Below are 20483 nucleotides of genomic sequence, written 5' to 3'. Positions count from 1 at the left end.
TCGATTTCAATTTTCTTCAAAACTTTCTTCTGACCACTCTCCACTTGCTTAGAAGCCATAGTTAACTGCAAAAGCACACGAAATACTGTAGAGCACAAAGAGAGTGCACGTCTTATTGAAAACAATGAACAAGGAGCGGCTTTGCTTAAATGAAAAAGCATGGCAGCTCTCTTTCTCTCTCAGGCTGCCTGTGGGGAGGGATGGTTTCGCTTGCACTACAGCCTACAGATAGGCAGGCAAACATGTGCAGCAATCTCCTCCTCCCCTTCCCAGCAGGCACGGCTGCTCGCTCTTGCTCTCTCTCTCTCTCTCAACTGAGGACGCAAGGGAAACTGGCATGTTCAGCAAACACGTGAAGCAATCTCCTCCTCCCCCTCCCTAGCAGGCACGTGCTCGCTCGCTCTTTCTCTCTCTCTTTCAGCTCAGCTTGCAGGCAGGCAAGGGAACCTGGCTTGTTCGTATACCAAGTGTGTGGTTGTGAACCGAGGCAAAAGTTTGGCGATCTTTTTGGTCGTGAACCGAGTTGTACGTGAACCGGGACGTTCGTGAACCGAGGTTCCACTGTATGTGAGAAAGTGCAGCAACAGACAATTGAAAAGTAGCCACCAAAGAAATACGTATTGTAAGCAGTGCAATGTGGCAATGACTGAAATTGGCTGCTTTGAGCGAGATCAGACTTTGTAGGACTTTGCTGTGTAAAATGTATGTGATATGTATGTGAAATCATAGAGTATGCAGGCTCATACAACATGCAAGACAGTAACATTTGTCAAAAGTAAATATTTTTTGTTGATTTAATATGTTAAACAATTGCTTTGTGTTCTTTTTTTAAAAATGTCAGTTTTTGGAAAAATATTCAGCCCTGGGAGATAAGAACCAAGAAAAAAATTAGCCCAAACAGAGAAATTTAAGAGAATAGAAGGCATACCAATCAGTTCAGTAGGATTCTTCTCCATGAAGTTCTCGCATAGTCTAATAAACATCTGGGTATGCTCTGTAGTTGGACACTCACCATGTCTAAAATAGCATAGAGAAAAAAAAATCAAATGATGATAGTGATTTCACTTTTACGTCTAGGGTAAGTAGCCAATTAATATTAAACCACCAAGACCATTTGCTTCATTATAACTGATAAAACATGTCATTGTCCTTCATTTAATTTTCCTTTAATTACTTTATACAATTCAGGATCATGAGATAGAGATATGTAGATGCCTACAATACTCACCCTTTGCACTGAAGTTTTACATATTTTATTCCCTCCTTTTCAATCTCAGTACGATCATAAAACCTTGTTGTATTGGTTAAATCAACTAATAACCCCATCTTCACCTGGAAAAGAAAAAAACAATAACAAATTTACTACAGGAAGTAAATACCTGTTGCTACTGACAAAATTTGCAATAGGTCCCTTTTCTATGTTAATATACTCACCTTTCCATGCGTTATGTGCTATATTAAATGTGACTATACAATTTGATCATTAATAAAAAAATTTTAAAAAATCAAATAAAGGAATGTCTTGCCAGGAAAGCAATTTTTACTTAAGTGGTTTATTATCTGTACATTTAGTAGACCTGTTTGACTGATCACATACACTACAATAGAATTTTTCAATTACTTTCACATATGAAATCCTTAAATTTTAAGAATTAAAATTTTACCACAACAAGCAAAACACAACTGATTTCCAAAAATAAAGTACAACATTCCAGAAAATGAACATACATTAAAAAAAAATTAACACTTAACAGCTTACCATACCAATTTCATAGAGAAATTATAAGACAGCCCCTCTCAGGTATATTAAAACATCAAAAAAAAAAAAAAAGACACCATAAGGTTATTTAAGAATGGCACTAATTAATTCTTGAAAAACTGATTAAACTTTGTACCATTCCTTATCACGAAATTTGTATTTTTTTAGTGTGGCCTTTAAGGCAGACCCTGACATACACTTTGCTTTAAATAATCATTTAATACAAGTTAAGTATAAAATTATTACTTGTGTTGTGATCATTTTCAATTGTTGTTTTGTTGTTATTTTGACTCCATTGTAGTTCTGAAGCAGTATTATAAGTAGAACTACCTTTCCACAGTGCATTTCCCAACAATGTACCTAGTTCATTTGTAGTGCTAACACTCCTTTGCTGGATAGCTCCCATTGTCATATATCATCTGGTGTTAATCCAAACAATGCTACTAGGAAATCAGGAGTATCTGTGAGTCAAACACTTTTTATTAGGTAAGCAAATATTTTCCCCCAAAATGGTATTAAGTGCAGGACAATTTCAAACATAAACTAAAAATATGCCTTTCTAAAAAAACAATTTTTATTTGTTAGTGAATTTTGCTTTAGTCCTTTTCCATTCTTCCAGCTTCCTCTCCACTTGATTATTTTCTAGTGTTACACTGCACAACACAATGTCAGTAGCAAATGCATGCACCAGGGGGACTTCTATTTTATCACATTAGCCAACACATCCATAACCAGGTCAAGGAGGTAAGGGCTTAATGAAGATACTTGGTGTACAGGGATCTAACTGGGATTATTATGTTACCAATACTGCTTCTAACCCATGTCCACACTCCCTTATATACGCATTAGAAAATCTTCATGTACTTCTCTGGTACTCCTTTCTCCCTCTTACACCTCAAAACCTCTGCATGTGGCATGCTATCATAAGCCTTTGCCAAATCAATAAACACTATATGCACATGCTTCTGTTGTTCTCATTGCTTCCCTATGAGCTGTAACAATGCAAAGACTTCATCAATTACTCTTCTGATTGGCATAAAAACAAACTGTAATCTTTCCTTAAGCCTTTTCTCTAGAACCCTGTCCCTGATTTACATTATGTATAACATCAGCTTTATCCCTATATATATATATATATATATCCCTATATATATATATATATATATATATATATATATATATATATATATATATATATATATATATATATATATATACTCACCTAAAGGATTATTAGGAACACCATACTAATACGGTGTTTCACCCCCTTTCGCCTTCAGAACTGCCTTAATTCTATGTGGCATTGATTCAACAAGTTGCTGAAAGCATTCTTTAGAAATGTTGGCCCATATTGATAGGATAGCATCTTGCAGTTGATGGAGATTTGTGGGATGCACATCCAGGGCACGAAGCTCCTGCTCTCCACATCCCAAAGATGCTCTATTGGGTTGAGATCTGGTGACTGTGGGGGCCATTTTAGTACAGTGAACTCATTGTCATGTTCAAGAAACCAATTTGAAATGATTCCAGCTTTGTGACATGGTGCATTAACCTGCTGGAAGTAGCCATCAGAGGATGGGTACATGGTGGTCATGAAGGGATGGACATTTAAACTATGCCCAACTGGCACTAAGGGGCCTAAAGTGTGCCAAGAAAACATCCCCCACCACCAGCCTGCACAGTGGTAACAAGGCATGATGGATCCATGTTCTCATTCTGTTTACGCCAAATTCTGACTCTACCATTTGAATGTCTCAACAGAAATCGACTCATCAGACCAGGCAACATTTTTCCAGTCTTCAACTGTCCAATTTTGGTGAGCTCGTGCAAATTGTAGCCTCTTTTTCCTATTTGTAGTGGAGATGAATGGTACCCGGTGGGGTCTTCTGCTGTTGTAGCCCATCCGCCTCAAGGTTGTGCGTGTTGTGGCTTCACAAATGCTTTGCTGCATACCTCGGTTGTAACGAGTGGTTATTTCAGTCAAAGTTGCTCTTCTATCAGCTTGAATCAGTAGGCCCATTCTCCTCTGACCTCTAGCATCAACAAGGCATTTTCGCCCACAGGACTGCCGCATACTGGATGTTTTACCCTTTTCACACCATTCTTTGTAAACCCTAGAAATGGTTGTGCGTGAAAATCCCAGTAACTGAGCAGATTGTGAAATACTCAGACCAGCCCGTCTGGCACCAACAACCATGCCATGCTCAAAATTGCTTAAATCACCTTTCTTTCCCATTCTGACATTCAGTTTGGAGTTCAGGAGATTGTCTTGACCAGGACCACACCCCTAAATGCATTGAAGCAACTGCCATGTGATTGGTTGGTTAGATAATTGCATTAATGAGAAATTGAACAGGTGTTCCTAATAATCCTTTAGGTGAGTGTACACACACACAGGGTGGGCCATTTATATGGATACACCTTAATAAAATGGGAATGGTTGGTGATATTAACTTCCTGTTTGTGGCACATTAGTATATGTGAGGGGGGAAACTTTTCAAGATGGGTGGTGACCATGGTGGCCATTTTGAAGTCGGCCATTTTGGATCCAACTTTTGTTTTTTCAATAGGAAGAGGGTCATGTGACACATCAAACTTATTGGGAATTTCACAAGAAAACAATGGTGTGCTTGGTTTTAACGTAACTTTATTCTTTCATGAGTTATTTACAAGTTTCTGACCACTTATAAAATGTGTTCAATGTGCTGCCCATTGTGTTGGATTGTCAATGCAACCCTCTTCTCCCACTCTTCACACACTGATAGCAACACTGCAGGAGAAATGCTAGCACAGGCTTCCAGTATCCGTAGTTTCAGGTGCTGCACATCTCGTATCTTCACAGCATAGACAATTGCCTTCAGATGACCCCAAAGATAAAAGTCTAAGGGGGTCAGATCGGGAGACCTTGGGGGCCATTCAACTGGCCCATGACGACCAATCCACTTTCCAGGAAACTGTTCATCTAGGAATGCTCGGACCTGACACCCATAATGTGGTGGTGCACCATCTTGCTGGAAAAACTCAGGGAACGTGCCAGCTTCAGTGCATAAAGAGGGAAACACATCATCATGTAGCAATTTCGCATATCCAGTGGCCTTGAGGTTTCCATTGATGAAGAATGGCCCCACTATCTTTGTACCCCATATACCACACCATACCATCAATTTTTTGGTTCCAACAGTCTTGGAGTGATCTATCCAATGTGGGTTAGTGTCAGGCCAATAGCGGTGGTTTTGTTTGTTAACTTCACCATTCACATAAAAGTTTGCCTCATCACTGAACAAAATCTTCTGCGTAAACTGAGGGTCCTGTTCCAATTTTGTTTTGCCCATTCTGCAAATTCAGTGCCCGATCTGGGTCATCCTTGTTGAGATGCTGCAGTAGCTGGAGTTTGTAAGGGTGCCATTTGTGAGTAGCTAATATACGCCGAAGGAATGTTCGACTAATGCCACTCTCCAGTGACATGCGGCGAGTGCTACGCTGTGGGCTCTTGCTGAATGAAGCTAGGACAGCCACTGATGTTTCTTCATTAGTGACAGTTTTCATGCGTCCACATTTTGGCAAATCCAACACTGAACCAGTTTCACGAAACTTAGCAAACTGTTTGGTAACTGTAGCATGGGTGGTGGGTGGTCTCATAGGGTGTCTTGCATTGAAATCTGCTGCGATGACCCGGTTACTGCGTTCACCAGACATCAACACAATTTCTATCCGCTCCTCACGTGTTAACCTCTGCGACATGTCAATGGCTGTAAACAAAAGAAACTTGTAAATAACTCATGAAAGAATAAAGTTACGTTAAAACCAAGCACACCATTGTTTTTCTTGTGAAATTCCCAATAAGTTTGATGTGTTACATGACCCTCTTCCTATTGAAAAAACAAAAGTTGGATCCAAAATGGCCGACTTCAAAATGGTCACCATGGTCACCACCCATCTTGAAAAGTTTCCCCCCTCACATATACTAATGTGTCACACACAGGAAGTTAATATCACCAACCATTCCCATTTTATTAAGGTGTATCCATATAAATGGCCCACCCTGTGTGTATATATATATATATATATATATATATATATATATATATATATATATATATATATATATATATATATATAGGGATAAAGCTGATGTTATACATAATGTAAATCAGGGACAGGGTTCTAGAGAAAAGGCTTAAGGAAAGATTACAGTTTATTTTTATGCCAATCAGAAGAGCAATTGATGAAGTCTTTGCATTGTTACAGCTCATAGGGAAGCAATGAGAACAACAGAAGCATGTGCATATAGTGTTTATTGATTTGGCAAAGGCTTACGATAGCATGCCACATGCAGAGGTTTTGAGGTGTAAGAGGAAGAAAGGAGTACCAGAGAAGTACATGAAGATTTTCTAATGCGTGTATATATATCCCTCAAAATCCTGAATATCTCCCTTCTATTAATAAATGGGTACAATCACACTATTCCTCCACTCCTTTAGTAATTTCTCCTGTTCATAGATCTTCTGCATTAACTCCCTTAACACATCTACTCCCTCTTCCCTTAAACACGTTCAGGCTTCCACTGGTATTTTATCCAAACCTGCTGCTCCATTTGTCATTCTTTTCAGTGACACCTTTACATCCTTCCTCCTTATGCTTGTCTCAAATATAACTGGAATATGATCAAACATGCATCACAGACTTCACTATTACTAATTTCCATAGGATAAAACAAGGTCCAGTGTGCGCCCATGCTCATGTGTAGGATTCTTCACTGACGGAACAAGATTAGTTAATAAGATTTAAAATGTCCAAAATTAGAGATTTTTGTTGGACAATACACATGAATATTAAAATCCCTAAGTGTTAAAAAAAAATTCCAGCCAAAAATTGAGAAAATTCTTGAATAAAATCCTTGTTAAATATAGATGGTCAATAAATAGTTAACCCATTTCAAGCAACTGCAACTTGAATCTGGAATAACTGTCTGTCCTTAAAAGCCAGCAATGCAAACCTTTTTTGAAAGCAGACGCTACCTTACCAACTCGACGAGTAGCCTTGGAAAACTGAAAAATATGTGTCTGAGGGGCACAAGTTCCGAACAATGGCTTAATTCACTAATGCTCAGCCAAGTTTCAGTTAAAAATAAGAAATCCAAAACTTGCGATGTCATTCAAAATGAAAGTCTTATTTGTTACCGATCTTGTATTAAGAAGAGCCATCCTGAAATACACAGTTCACTGCACAAAGATTACATAGATCCTTTCCCAAACTGCAAAAACAATGCTATATAGCTGGGCAGCTAAAAGGGGTACTCAGAAAAACAAGTTGGATCCAGCCATACATGAATTCCAGCAAACAACAGGTGAGAAAACTGCCAAGATCCAATCTACATCCACAGATGAAGGTTCAAAGAGTGATGAAAAGAATGTCAGACAAGCCTTGAACTTTGCTGCTATGCCTCCACCGTTTCCCTCATCATTAGAGATATTTCCTACGGTGAAAAGCACAGGGTATGTGGCATAGGACAGCTGGTACAGGGTTGACAGCAAGTTTTCCTGCTGTTCATATCATATTTACACAGACCTCAACGGAGGATCATGTCGAGGAAGGCTTGGCAATCATAGACCAGCTGAGACAAAACGTTATACATAAAGAAATACGTACACTAGCATTTCACAAACAAACCAGGACAACAGCAGAAAGTGTGCCACGTACACCAGCTCTATCTTGAGCATGTAACAGCCACCCCTAGGATTTGGAAACAATCTACCTTCTCATGTCAGGTAAGCAACAACTTGCTATTTTTAAATCCAAGCTGAAAACACCTCTTTTCCCTTTGACCATTAATTAGAATTGTTATGTTTAATATATTTTTTTTATTATTGCATTTTATGTCTTGCGTCTTTGGTTTAATTTTATCCCGTCTTAGAATGCAGTTCTTTTTCCTTTATTTATTTTAATATGCAACACTTTGAGTAGCATTGGTGGATTTAAATGTGCTTTTAAAATAAACTAAACTAAATAAAACAAATCTGTGTCTTGTCTGTCCAGAGCACAATGTTCCACAAGTTCTGGTCTTTACTAGTCTTGCCCTGATGTTCTTTCTGGGCAGAACAGGATTACTCCCGACACAACTCCCAGGTGGATATAATTTGTGCATCTTTATTCTAATGACACACTTTGACATCAACAGTGGCAAGTGCTACCTGTAAGTAAAAAGAACAATGTTAGGCCAGATTCAAAAACCTTACCCAATTTTTCTATATGTTTAGGTAAGGAAATGTACTCATATAAACTTTATGCTTAAATTTTCTCATAAACTGATCGCTGAGCTTTTGAATTAGACAGGTTCCTCCAAGATCCTCTCTAATGTTGTTTTGATCATTTGAACCTGATTTGGTGCATCTGACTCTAATTTTAGGTATTTGATGTAGTGATAAATGTAAGGGTGTATTTACTTTTTTCACATGCAAAATTTGTATTTATGTTTATTTACATTATACAATGGACTACAAAATGTAAATGTGGCATAATGTTTGTCATACTATCAAAAGATACTGCTCAAATGCTGATCAAATCTTGACATGTTCACATATGTTAAAAAAGAAAGATATTTTAGGGGTGTATTTACGTTTTCACATGACACATTGTAACTGGGGTAATGGCCATGCAGACATTGGGAAGCGGAGCAAAATCAATACAGACAATATTCAGACACATAATTTAACCCAGGATGCTGGATCCGTGAACAATTGAAAGGTCTTATACTGTATGTAAAGAAGTAAAGGATTTGCAATGTACATTGGTTTATCAGGCAGCAGGTGAAAAAAAAAAAGAAAAAAAAAAACCTTTTCCTTGCTTCCATCATAGTTACTTAAGGGTGTTAGTAATTTTTCATACCTCATGTTGAACCTGCCAGTTAAGGTGACCAACTAAATTTCAATTGAAGTGTTCATGGGTTGTAATGTCTAAACAAATTGTGCTATGAACTTACAATACAAGAAAAATAAGTAAAAATGTTTGAATATTAGAATAAATTAGTCTATAAGTAATTCATCCAATACACTGACAATGTCCCAAAATCACAGTTTATGTAGTTCTTTACCATACGTTCTTTACTATACTTTCACATTGGTTAATCAAGCTTAAAATTAAGTTTGTAAAATATGACTCTTACTAAATAATTTTTACATCTGTTGCTTGAATTATAATACTCTTCTTTAAACTAGCTTTCAATTTTCACAACTTGTTACACAGCTGCCTTTGAGTACTATAAATGCTGAGACTGAAGGTTGAAAGAAAAGAATTTAAAACATGAAAAGATATCAAAATGTACAAACATATCAATCTATTATTGTTTTCAAATAAGTTTTTTTGCTTTGGTCAAGCAGCTCACAAATCAAAGGCTCTGTACCCTACACCACTGCTGCTTGTACAAATCAAATTCTCCAAATTCCCCAACTGGAAGAGGAAAAGAACCCATTTTCTGAGTAAGGATCGTGGCAGGTGTGAGAATGAATGGATGTGAAGGATCAGCTGACACAGGCACCAGCGGTCTATTGTTCACAATAATAGTAATCTCAGCAAGAAAGGTGGTAAGTACATCGTATGTTAATTTGGAAGACCTCATTTGGTCAAACATTGAATCTAAAATACTCTGTGTAATACCAATCATCCTCTCCCACACACCTCCCATATGAGACGAATGAGGACTATTGAATGTCCAAGTGCAACCATGATCTGCAAGAAATTTCTGCACAGCTATTCCATCAGAATTGGAGGGAATTCCTAGTTCCTTGCAGGCACCAATGAAGCTGGTTCCTCTGTCCGAACGAATGTGCTTCACTGGACCTCGAATCGCCAGAAACCTCCTCAAGGCATTAATGAACTTGGAAGAATCTAGAGATTTAATGACCTCGATATGAATGGCTCCGGCACTTAGACAGGTGAAAAGAACAGCCCACCTTTTACTCTCAGCATGGCTGCCTCTTGTTCGTCATGTTGATATAGTCAAAGGCCCAAACACATCTAAGCCAACATGTGTAAAGTGGAGCTCCTAGCTGAGTCTATCCGGTGGAAGGTCTGCCATCTTCTATACTTCAAAGGACCCTCTGAGCTTACGGCAGATAACACACTTAAAGATAAGGCTAGAAACACATCACTTGACACCTATAATCCAGTACCCACCTGACCGGATTGCTCCTTCTGTAAAGTGACGTCCTTGGTGTTGTGTCTGCTCATGGAAGTAACGCACCAATAGGGTTGCTACATGATGTTTTCCTGGCACAATAAGTGGCCTTTTTTCATTAAGCTCTAGACCTGCTTCTATGACCCGACCTCCAACTCTCAACAGGCCATTTTGATCGATAAAGGGATCCAGAGTCCAAAGTGAACTTTTCTTTGAGAGCCTTCTATCTGATTTGAGACACTCAATCTCATCAGCGTAGGTTTCCTGTTGGACCATACGAATAATGATTGCTGCACTTTGAGCTAGTATGTCCGGTGTTAGCAGTGACTCATGATTCTTTGGACTCGATTATTCACGTAAACATAAAACCTCCGCTTTTCATTATGAATATATCCCGACACCACCTTGCTATCAGTGTAGAAGGTAGCTGCATCAAACTTAATATCTATTTCTGCTGTGATGGTTTCTGCCATTTGCACTGCCATAACCACCGCACAAAGCTCCAGTTGTGGTATAGTATGTTCAGGACGCAGTGCCAATCTTGCTTTGCCACAGATGAACCCCACATGACAGTTTCCATAGGTTTCTGTGGCTTACACATATGCAACTGCACCAATTACCCCTTCAGAAGCATCTGAGAAGACACAGAACTCTGCAAACTTTGCTTCAGACAGTAATACAGGTGAATATGGTTTTGGAATTTGAAGAGACTGCAATTCTTTCTTCGTCACGCCTAATTGAGTGCCTGCCCATATAATGCCATCCGTCAGCGGCAAATCCAATAGAAACACTCTGCCGCTTAATATTCGCGGGTGAAGGACTGTGCTTATGCAGACGAAGATGAGATGGTCAAGGTGGTGTTTGGCACAAACTCAGAGAAACTGCGAGAGAAACTTTTAAGTGCCGGGTCTTAGCTAAAATTAAATAAAGCCGTGGACATCACACAAGATAGCACAAGCACAGCAGAGAACCTTCAATGCATGTACACCGAGCGGCTCAAGTGAACTGACTGTGAACGCAGTACGCAGAGAACAAGGAAGAGCTCCAAAGAGCACTGAACAAAAAACGCATTACACAATTGAGAAGGAAGCAAAAGATTATGAAGCGAGTGATGCATACAAGCATAGTCATAAGTGCAGCTACTGCGGAAACAAAGCACGGTGTGAACCGTAAGTTTAAATTAAGTTTATAGACACACTCCCGGTGCCGTTTGTCATGCCTATGACGAATATGGTATTCGCGAGATACAAGTTTAATGAGAAGACACAAGGTATAAACGAGACTTTGGATCACTTTGTAACGGAGTTAAAATTGCTGTAGCAAGAAACTTTTAAGTGCCGGGTCTTATTAAAAAAAAAGCCGTTGACATTGCGAGATCGCACGAGATAGCACGAGCACAGCTGAGAAGCTTTGATGCATGTACTCCGAGCGGCTCATGTCAACTGACTTTGCAGGACTGGAAAAGATTAAATTAAGTTCATACACACGCTACCGCTAAATATTCGCAGGCAATTTCCACAACTTAATACCGGGAATGTCTGTTGAACATCTTACATTCACGAGTACCGATTTGGGTGGTGAACACTTCGATGAATGGAAGCTGTTATCTTTACAACGGTTGACAAACACGGAATATAACTTGAACACAACACATCCTCCAAATACGAACCTGATTGAAAGAAATAATGATAATCATACATTATTTTTATTATGTTTCCTTTTGTTAGCACAAGCACAGCTGAGAAGCTGCGATGCATGTACTCCATAACGCGTTAAAAAAAATAACGCATTTAATCACACTTTGCATTCCAAGCAAAGGGGAACATTTGTCAATGCATGATTTCCTGGTACATCGATTACATTGATGCACACACCAGAGCTACAAAAATGTAAGAGTCGGAAGAAAGCGCGTTGCTGGGACTGATCGGAGGCAAATTTCATTTCAAAAGACTACCCGACGGAAGCCTTGATAAAAGCATGGTTTTGTGCAAACTGTGCAAAAATGAGTTTGCATACCACCGACGCACTTCAACCTTACGGTACCATCTAAATGCGAGCACAGAAACTGCACTAGCAGTTCGAGTACCAACAAAAGGTGTCAGCAGCCCAAACCTCATGAAATGACTGGCGTCAGGACCAAAATTAGTAAGTCAACATCGGCCAATCTTACAAATTCTCTTGCAAAATGGACTGCTTTGGACTGTAGACCACTAACAGTGGTGGAAGATTAGAAAATGTGCTACAGTTAGCGTCAGGAGATCCAACTTTCCAACTGCCATGCCGAAAGACTATTTCAAGTAAAATTCAACAGCTTTATGACATTGAAAAGCAAGCAAAATTATATGCATTACAGAGCGCGGTCTTTGTGGCTCTTACTGGGGATCATTGGACTTCCGTGCCCGTTACTAATTTTAATTACATCTAATTACAAAATGTTCAATGATCACACTGTGTTAGCCTAATGTACAAAATAATTTTGGCTGAGGTTACTCAGAGTTTAAAGGTGAAGCTGGTCAAATTACCTTTTATGTTTCTGCCTTATTTTTTTAAGAAGAAAACTGCACTTTATGTTGAAATTTTTGTTATTATTATTTAAAGACAATACTATTCTGAAAATGTACTTAAAGCAGTTAAAATACCACTTTATTTTTAAGTCTGCCCAATTTTAGCTAGGGATGATATTTTTGTTTCTGGTTTGTATTGAAATGCAGTTTAAATACATTTTTTTTCATAAATTAAAGAACTTGAGTTTACAATATTCATGTCCTTCTCTATTAAATAAAAAAAAAAACATTTGCGATTTGGGGCAAATTTTCATGTACGATTACATACAATTAATCAAGATTAATTAATTACACAACCTCTAATTAATTAGATAAATTTTTTTAATCAAGTCCCACCCCTAATATATATATATATATATATATATATATATATATATATATATGTAGATATGTATATATATATATATATATATATGTATATATATATGTAGATATGTATATGCATATATATGTATATATATGTGTGTGTATATATATGTTTATATGTAAGTGTGTGTGTGTGTGTGTGAGTGTATGTGTATGTGTATATATATATATATATATATATATATATATATATCATAGTCACGCGACGTAGTCGGAGACCGCGAAGGATCTTGACACACCTGGGAAGACATTCACGGCAGGGAATGGCGGGTACTAACTTTCTCCCTATGCTTCTTTGCAGGAAAAAAGACGCTCCGCCGCCATAAGCCAGTTTTGCCCTCACTACGTCTACTTCCGCCCTTCCTCCGCCATCTTCCCTGATGTCAGCGATCCCATCCTCCCTCACGGTTCCTTCCCAGCATTCCTCCACTTCCGGCTCCTCCTCTTTAAAATGGCCGCCGACACCATGCTTGGTGTCGCGCTTATGAACTGTTGTTTTGTTTGTAACTTTGACCAATTTTTTGCAGTCTATTGTGGATCCTAGACAATATACGGGGCCAGAAAACCCCAAACCTTTGTGCTGTCTCCTCCTCAGTCTGTTACATTGGCGTAGCCGGCAGGATACAAGATCCCCAGAGATGACCGAGGGACAGGACCTAAACACCGTGCTGCAGAACTTGAATGCCCAACTCCAGGCCCTGCAGCAAGCGCAAGCCACCACCACATGGGAGTTAGAGGCTACGAAGGCCAGGCTGGCCGAGGCCCAAAGAGCGAGATCAGACCCACCCAAATTAACGCCTCCCCCGCTGGCGCCTATGACCGAGGCAGATGACATAGAGTCGTACCTCAGCATATTCGAACGGACGGCCACCCGGAACGAGTGACAGCAGTGCGAGTGGGCGTCCATTTTGGCGCCTTACCTAAAGGGACCCGCGCAGCGGGCCTATTATGACCTCTCTGAGGAGGAGGCCGCGAACTACGACCTCCTCAAACCAGAGATCCTGGCTTGCTACGGCATCATGCCGGGCCAGCAGGCGGCAGAGTGGCGGAACTGGCTGTTCAACCCCGAAAAGCCTGCCCGTGCCCAGGCGTTCAAGTTCTGGGGCAAAATGGGCCATTGGCTACGGCCAGAAGGACCCCAGGCTCGGAGAGTCGTGGAGCAGGTGGCCTGTGAGGGCCTGGTGAACATCATGCCCAGTTCCCTCGCCCAGCAGGTACGGCGGCACCCCTATAAAGACATGCCAGGTCTCCTGGAGGTTCTGGAACGACAGCTTGTGGTTCTCCGAGTCGGGGAGGCAGAGAAGTCTGCTCGTGGGAACCGACAGGGACGGGCGGCCAACCCCGAGCCCACTCGACGCGCTGCAGAAGCGCCGTCAAGGCCTAAAGACAAACCGGCCTCTCCGCGCTGTTACAAGGGCGGCGAGGCCGGTCATCTGCTGCCAGCCTATCCTCTGAACATCGCGGCGGAGCCGATGGACTGCACCTGGGCATCCACCGAAAGGTACTGTACCCCGCCGCATCCCTTGGCGAGTCCAAACACGGGAGTGGTCTTATTGAATGGGCACGCGGTGGTAGCTTTGTTCGACTCCGGCAGCAACATAACCATTGTAGGTCGCCGTTATGTATTACCGCGACAATGGCTGAACCAGCACTTGCAGGTCACTTGTGTGCATGGAGGGACCAAGTCGTATCCTTCCGCACAATGTTATATTACCTGGAAGGGGGACTTAACCAAACTGACGGTCGCTGTGTTGCCCGAACCCCCCTATCCGGTGATATTGGGACATGACTGGTCAAAAAGAACATGCGGTGAGACACTTACCACTCCCGGGGCCTCGTTGGATCTAGTTATGAGAGGACAAAGCACCCCTCCTGCAGTCTCCACCCCGTGCTCTGGGGCAGGCCCTAGTGGCGCTGGTGCTTCGGGGGATGTTTCTTCAGCGATGGACCCTGACCCGGAAGACTCCGCCGGGGAAGGGACAAGCCAGGGAACTTCCGGTGTCCAGGTCACAACACCCTCTCGGTAGCCTGGATCACCAGTTTCGATCCACGCCGGCCTCATTTAAGAGGGAGCAGTGGAACGATGATTCCCTGCGGGTTGCCCGGAATGCGATGGTTTTGCCAAACAGCTCAGAGGCCGACGGTTCTACACCACGCGAACCCCATTTTCTTTGTCCTTGAAAATGATCTGTTGTATCGGGTCGCAACCCACGAGGGCGAGGTGCGGAAGTTGTTGCTAGTGCCGCGTACATTCCGGCGGGAGATATGCGAACTAGCTCATGCCCACCTCCTGGGCGCCCACCTCGGCTCTGAAAAAACCCTGGAGAGGATTAAGCTCCGGTTTTACTGGCCTGGCATTAATGGGGAGGTCCGGCGTTTCTGCCAATCCTGTCTGGAGTGTCAGATCCGCCAGATTACTAGGAGGGACCGTGCTCCTCTCGTCCCTATACCCCTGATCGATGTTCCCTTTGAGAGAATAGGGGTCGACTTAGTAGGACCCCTCGAGCCCTCAAACCATGGCCATAAATACATATTGGTGGTGGTGGATTATGCCACCCGATACCCAGAGGCGGTTCCCCTGCGCTCCGCTAACACAAAAAAACGCACTGGAATTAGTCAGTTTATTTTCCAGAGTTGGTATACCCAAGGAAGTCCTCACGGACCAGTGTACACCATTTACCTCGGATACGTTCAGGGAGGTGGCCAAATTACTGAAAATAAAGCACCTGAAAGCGTCTGTCTACCACCCGCAAACAGACGGGCTGGTGGAACGGTTTAAACAGACGCTTAAGCAGATGCTCCGCAAGGTAGTCAATGCGGACGGCAGGAACTGGGATCAACTCCTCCCGCTTGTGCTTTTTGCCTACCGGGAGGTACCTCAGGCCTCTACGGGCTTCTCCCCTTTTGAATTGTTGTATGGGCGACAACCCGAGGCATTTTGGACATTCTAAAAGAGGGCTGGGAGGCTGAGTTATGGTGCTCGTTCCTACCTCCCACTCTAAACTGCTAGCTCACTGGCAGGGGCATTACGAGGTTAAGGAAAGAAAGGGGCTCGTCGACTACCTGGTGAAACAGCCCAATCGTCGGCCGAGCGAGAGGATCTACCATATAAACTTATTGAAACCCTGGAAGGACAGGGAGGAGTTTCCCGACTCCCGTAGGTCCCTCTCCCTCTTCTCATGCACGGCTGCCCTTCACCTCGGTGAAGAGCTAACACCCAACCAACGGCAAGAGTTAACCCAGGTAATCCGAGCCATCCCCGAAGTAGTGAGCGAGTCGCCCGGCCGAACCTCGCTGATTACGCATGATATAGTCACAGACCCCGGTGTAATCGTCCGGGAGAGACCCTATAGACTCCCGGAGGCAAAACGCGCAGAAGTAGAATTGGAGGTGCAACGGATGTTAGACATGGACATCATTGAGGAGAGTCATAGCCCCTGGTCCAGCCCTATCGTCCTCATTTCTAAGCCAGACGGCTCCTGGAGATTTTGTAATGACTTTAGACATCTAAATCAGGTCTCCAAATTCGATGCCTACCCGATGCCCCGCATTTACGATCTGCTTGAGCGGATGGGTACGGCTCGATACTTGACTACTCTTGACATGACGAAAGGGTATTGGCAAATTCCCTTAACGGCATCTGCAAAAGAAAAGACAGCCTTTAGCACCCCTAGCGGGCACTGGCAATACAAGGTCCTCCCATTTGGGCTACAAGGGGCCCCGGCGACCTTTCAACGTCTGGTAGACAGAGTGCTGAAGCCCCACCAGTCCTATAGTGCCGCCTACCTGGATGACATCGTCATCTATTCCGGCACCTGGGAAGAACATCTATTGCAGGTCTCTGCTGTCCTCACAACGCTAGCTAAAGCCGGCCTCCGCATAAATCCCCGAAAGTGTTTTTTTGGCTTAAAGGAGGCCAAGTATTTAGGCTACCTTGTGGGGCGGGGACAGGTGAGACCACAGTGTTCAAAAATCAAAGACATCTTGGAATGGCCCCGTCCGAATACCAAGAGGCAGGTGCAGGCTTTCTTGGGGTTAGCGGGGTACTACCGCCAGTTCGTGCCCTGTTTCTCCGAAAGAGCAGCACCCTTGACAAATATGACAAAGAAGGGTGCTCCCTTATACATGGTGTGGAACGACAAGGCAAAACACGCATTCAGTGACCTAAAGACCACCCTAACGTCGACACCTGTATTGAAGACGTCCGATTTCGGGCTCCCATTTATTCTCCAGACCGACGCTTCGGACACAGGCCTGGGCGCCGTGTTGAGCCAAAGCGTCGATGGTGTCGAGCACCCTGTCATGTACCTGAGCCGGAAACTGATGGACCGGGAGACCCGGTATGCGGCGGTCGAGAGGGAGGCCTTGGCCATTAAGTGGGCGGTGACCCATCTCCGTTATTACATGCTGGGTCGCGAATTCACTCTGGTGACTGATCACGCTGCACTTCAGTGGATGTCACTACATAAAGAGTCAAATCCGCGGGTCACCAGATGGTTTCTGGACTTACAACCCTATAAATTCACCGTCACTTATCGGCGGGGTACCCTTCAGGCCAACGCCGATGCTCTCTCCCGTATCCACGACCTCTCGGTTAGGTCCGCCCGACCTGACGGTCTTGGGCTAAGGGGGGGATCGTGTCACGCACGCGCGAGTCAGAGACCGCGGAAGGATCTTGACACCCCTGGGAAGACATTCGCCGGCAAGGAATGGCGGGGTACTAACTTTCTCCCTATGCTTCTTTGCAGGAAAAAAGACGCTCCGCCGCCATAAGCCAGTTTTGCCCTCACTACGTCTACTTCCGCCCTTCCTCCACCATCTTCCCTGACGTCAGCGATCCCATCCTCCCTTACGGTTCCTTCCCAGCATTCCTCCACTTCTGGCTCCTCCTCTTTAAAATGGCCGCCGACGCCATGCTTGGCGTCGCGCTTATGAACTGTTGTTTTGTTTGTAACTTTGACCAATTTTTTGCAGTCTATTGTGGATCCTAGACAATATACAGGGCCGGAAAACCCCAAACCTTTGTGCTGTCTCCTCCTCAGTCTGTTACAATATATATATAGATAGATAGATAGATAGATAGATAGATAGATAGATAGATAGATAGATAGATAGATAGATAGATAGATAGATAGATACTTTATTAATCCCAAGGGGAAATATATATATATACCAGCAACACTTATGACAATGACAACACAATTACATTGTCAATCATGTTACGTTATTATTAAAATGTTTCCTTTTCTTTGTCATTACTTCTTTAACACACTACTACTCCGGGTATTTTGCTAGTGTATATATATATATATATATATATATATATATATATATATATATATATAGTAGAGTCTCGCTTATCCAACATAAACGGGCCGGCAGAACATCGGATAAGTTTAAAAATGTTGGATAATGGGAGGTGTTAAGAAAAAGCCTATTAAACGTCAAACTATGTTATAATTTTACACATTACCTCGGAACCTCGGTTCATGAAGATCTCTGACAACATACAAATCGGATTATGACCAAAAAGTTCGCCAAACTTTTGCATCTGTTCACGACCACACACTAGGTTTACAAACGAGCCAGTTTCCCTTTTGGTTTGTGCGCGCCGATGATTTCTGCACGTGCACAGTCTCTCCCTGTGCATTCCCTGTACAGCAAGAGAGAAAGAGCGAGAGAGAAACACACAGACAGACAGACAGACAGACACACAGGCGCACGCACGCACGCAGACGCGAGAGAGAGACACACAGGCAGGCGCGCACACACACACGAGAGAGAGAGAGAGAGAGACACAGGCAGGCACGCACACGCGCGAAACAGAGACACAGGCAGGCACACGCACACAAGAGAGAGACACAGGCAGACACACGCACGAGAGAGAGACAGAGGCAGGCACACAAACACACACACGCAGTTTGTGAGAGACATAGCGTATATGCCAAGACACGCACACACCAGAGAGGGTTGGCCACATAATCCACTGTAATCATATTTTACAACAAAACAGAAAAATTTAACTGAAAAAATGAACTTAGCAATAAAAATTAAGACTACGCTCAGGCTCGCAACTTGCAGTTCTTGTTGCCGATTGATGCGGTTTTTTTTTTGTGATGGGACGTCGGATAATACAGAATGTTGGATAAGCGAGACTCTACTGTATACACACGCACATATACATATATACGTGTGTATATGTATGTGTATATACAGTAAGCAGATATATATATGTATATATATGTGGATGTATGTGTATATATATATATGTATATATGTATGTTTATATGTACTGTATATATGTACAGTAGATCTGTATGTATATGTATATGTGTATGTGTATATGTATATTGTCAGGGATGCCAGGGGCAACGACCCGGCCGGGACTCCTTGAGGGACCGGAGGAGGGTCTACGTGCGCCCTGGATCACGTGGGGGCCGCCATCCTGGTTGCTTTGGGCTCCACCCTGTAGGGGCCCATGGTCACCGCCAGGGGGCGTTCCCGTGCCTTGGGAGCCCTGGACCTCAGCACTTCCGCCACACCAGGAAGTGCTGGGGGGAAAAGAGCAGGGACACACGGAGTGGTTCCGGGAATGCAGCCGGCACTTCCGCCACACAGGGGCGTGTCGACGGGTGATTGCCGGAGCCCACCTGGAGCACATCCGGGTGATAATAAAAGGGGCCGCCTTCCTTCATTCAGGATGCGAGTCAGGAGCGGAGAGGACTGAGCTTGCTGGAGGAGGCAAGGAGGCAGCCTGAAGTGGAAGAAAGGCATTGTTGTGGCCAGGACTTTGGGGACTTTTGGGGGTTTTGTGTGCACGTGAACTTAATATTGTAAATAAACGTGATTGTGGGTGAGATGAACGTGTCCGCCTGTCTGTGTCTGGGCCAGTCTCCACAATATATATGTTTATATGTGTGTGTGTGTGTGTATATACACAGTATACACACATATATATATATATATATATATATATATATATACACACAGTATATATATATATATATATATATATATATATATATACATACATATGACAGCAACACTCATAACAGTGACAAAACAATTACATTGACAATCATGTTATATTATTTTTAAAATGCTTACTTTTCTTTTAAATTACTTCTTTAACACACTACTTCTCCACTGCGAAGCAAGGGTATTTTGCTAGTTCCTGATAAGCTTCAGTCGGGTTTCAGAACAAATTACAGTACAGAAACTGCACTTGTTAAAGTAGTAAATGACTTGTAGGTAAATGCAGACAGAGGCTGTTTATATGTTCTCATCCTCTTAGATCTGAGAGCCTAATCTGATACCATTGATCACAATATTCTTAGAAATCGCCTTTGTCAATGGGTGGGCCTCTCTGGCAGTGTCTTAAATTGGTTTGAGTCCTACCTGGCAGGTAGAAAATCCTTTGTCAGTTGTGGTAATTATACTTCAAAGACGCATAATATTCTATATGGTGTTCCACAAGGTTCTATCCTGGGTCTGCTGCTCTTTTTGATTTACATGCTTCCGTTAGGCCAGATTATCTCAGGGCATAACATAAGCTACCACAGCTATGCTGATGACATACAACTGTATTTATCAATAACGCCTGATGACCCCAACACTCTTG

General features: G+C 42.6%; 1 protein-coding gene across 1 annotated transcript in view; it reads right to left on the bottom strand.

The window, feature by feature from the left end:
- Nucleotides 1-20483, bottom strand: part of rngtt (RNA guanylyltransferase and 5'-phosphatase) — a 926738-nt gene that overhangs the window by 858941 nt on the left and 47314 nt on the right. The window contains exons 3-4 of the mRNA XM_039748003.1: nucleotides 1229-1332; nucleotides 929-1017 (exon numbers count right to left, since the gene is read on the bottom strand). Of these exons, the coding sequence (XP_039603937.1) occupies nucleotides 929-1017; nucleotides 1229-1332 (193 nt within the window). The remainder of the gene's footprint in view (nucleotides 1-928; nucleotides 1018-1228; nucleotides 1333-20483) is intronic.

This window comes from Polypterus senegalus, chromosome 3 (genome assembly GCF_016835505.1).
Source record: "Polypterus senegalus isolate Bchr_013 chromosome 3, ASM1683550v1, whole genome shotgun sequence".
Classification (NCBI taxonomy): Eukaryota; Metazoa; Chordata; class Cladistia; order Polypteriformes; family Polypteridae; genus Polypterus; species Polypterus senegalus.
This window is presented reverse-complemented; position numbering and strand designations above follow the sequence as displayed.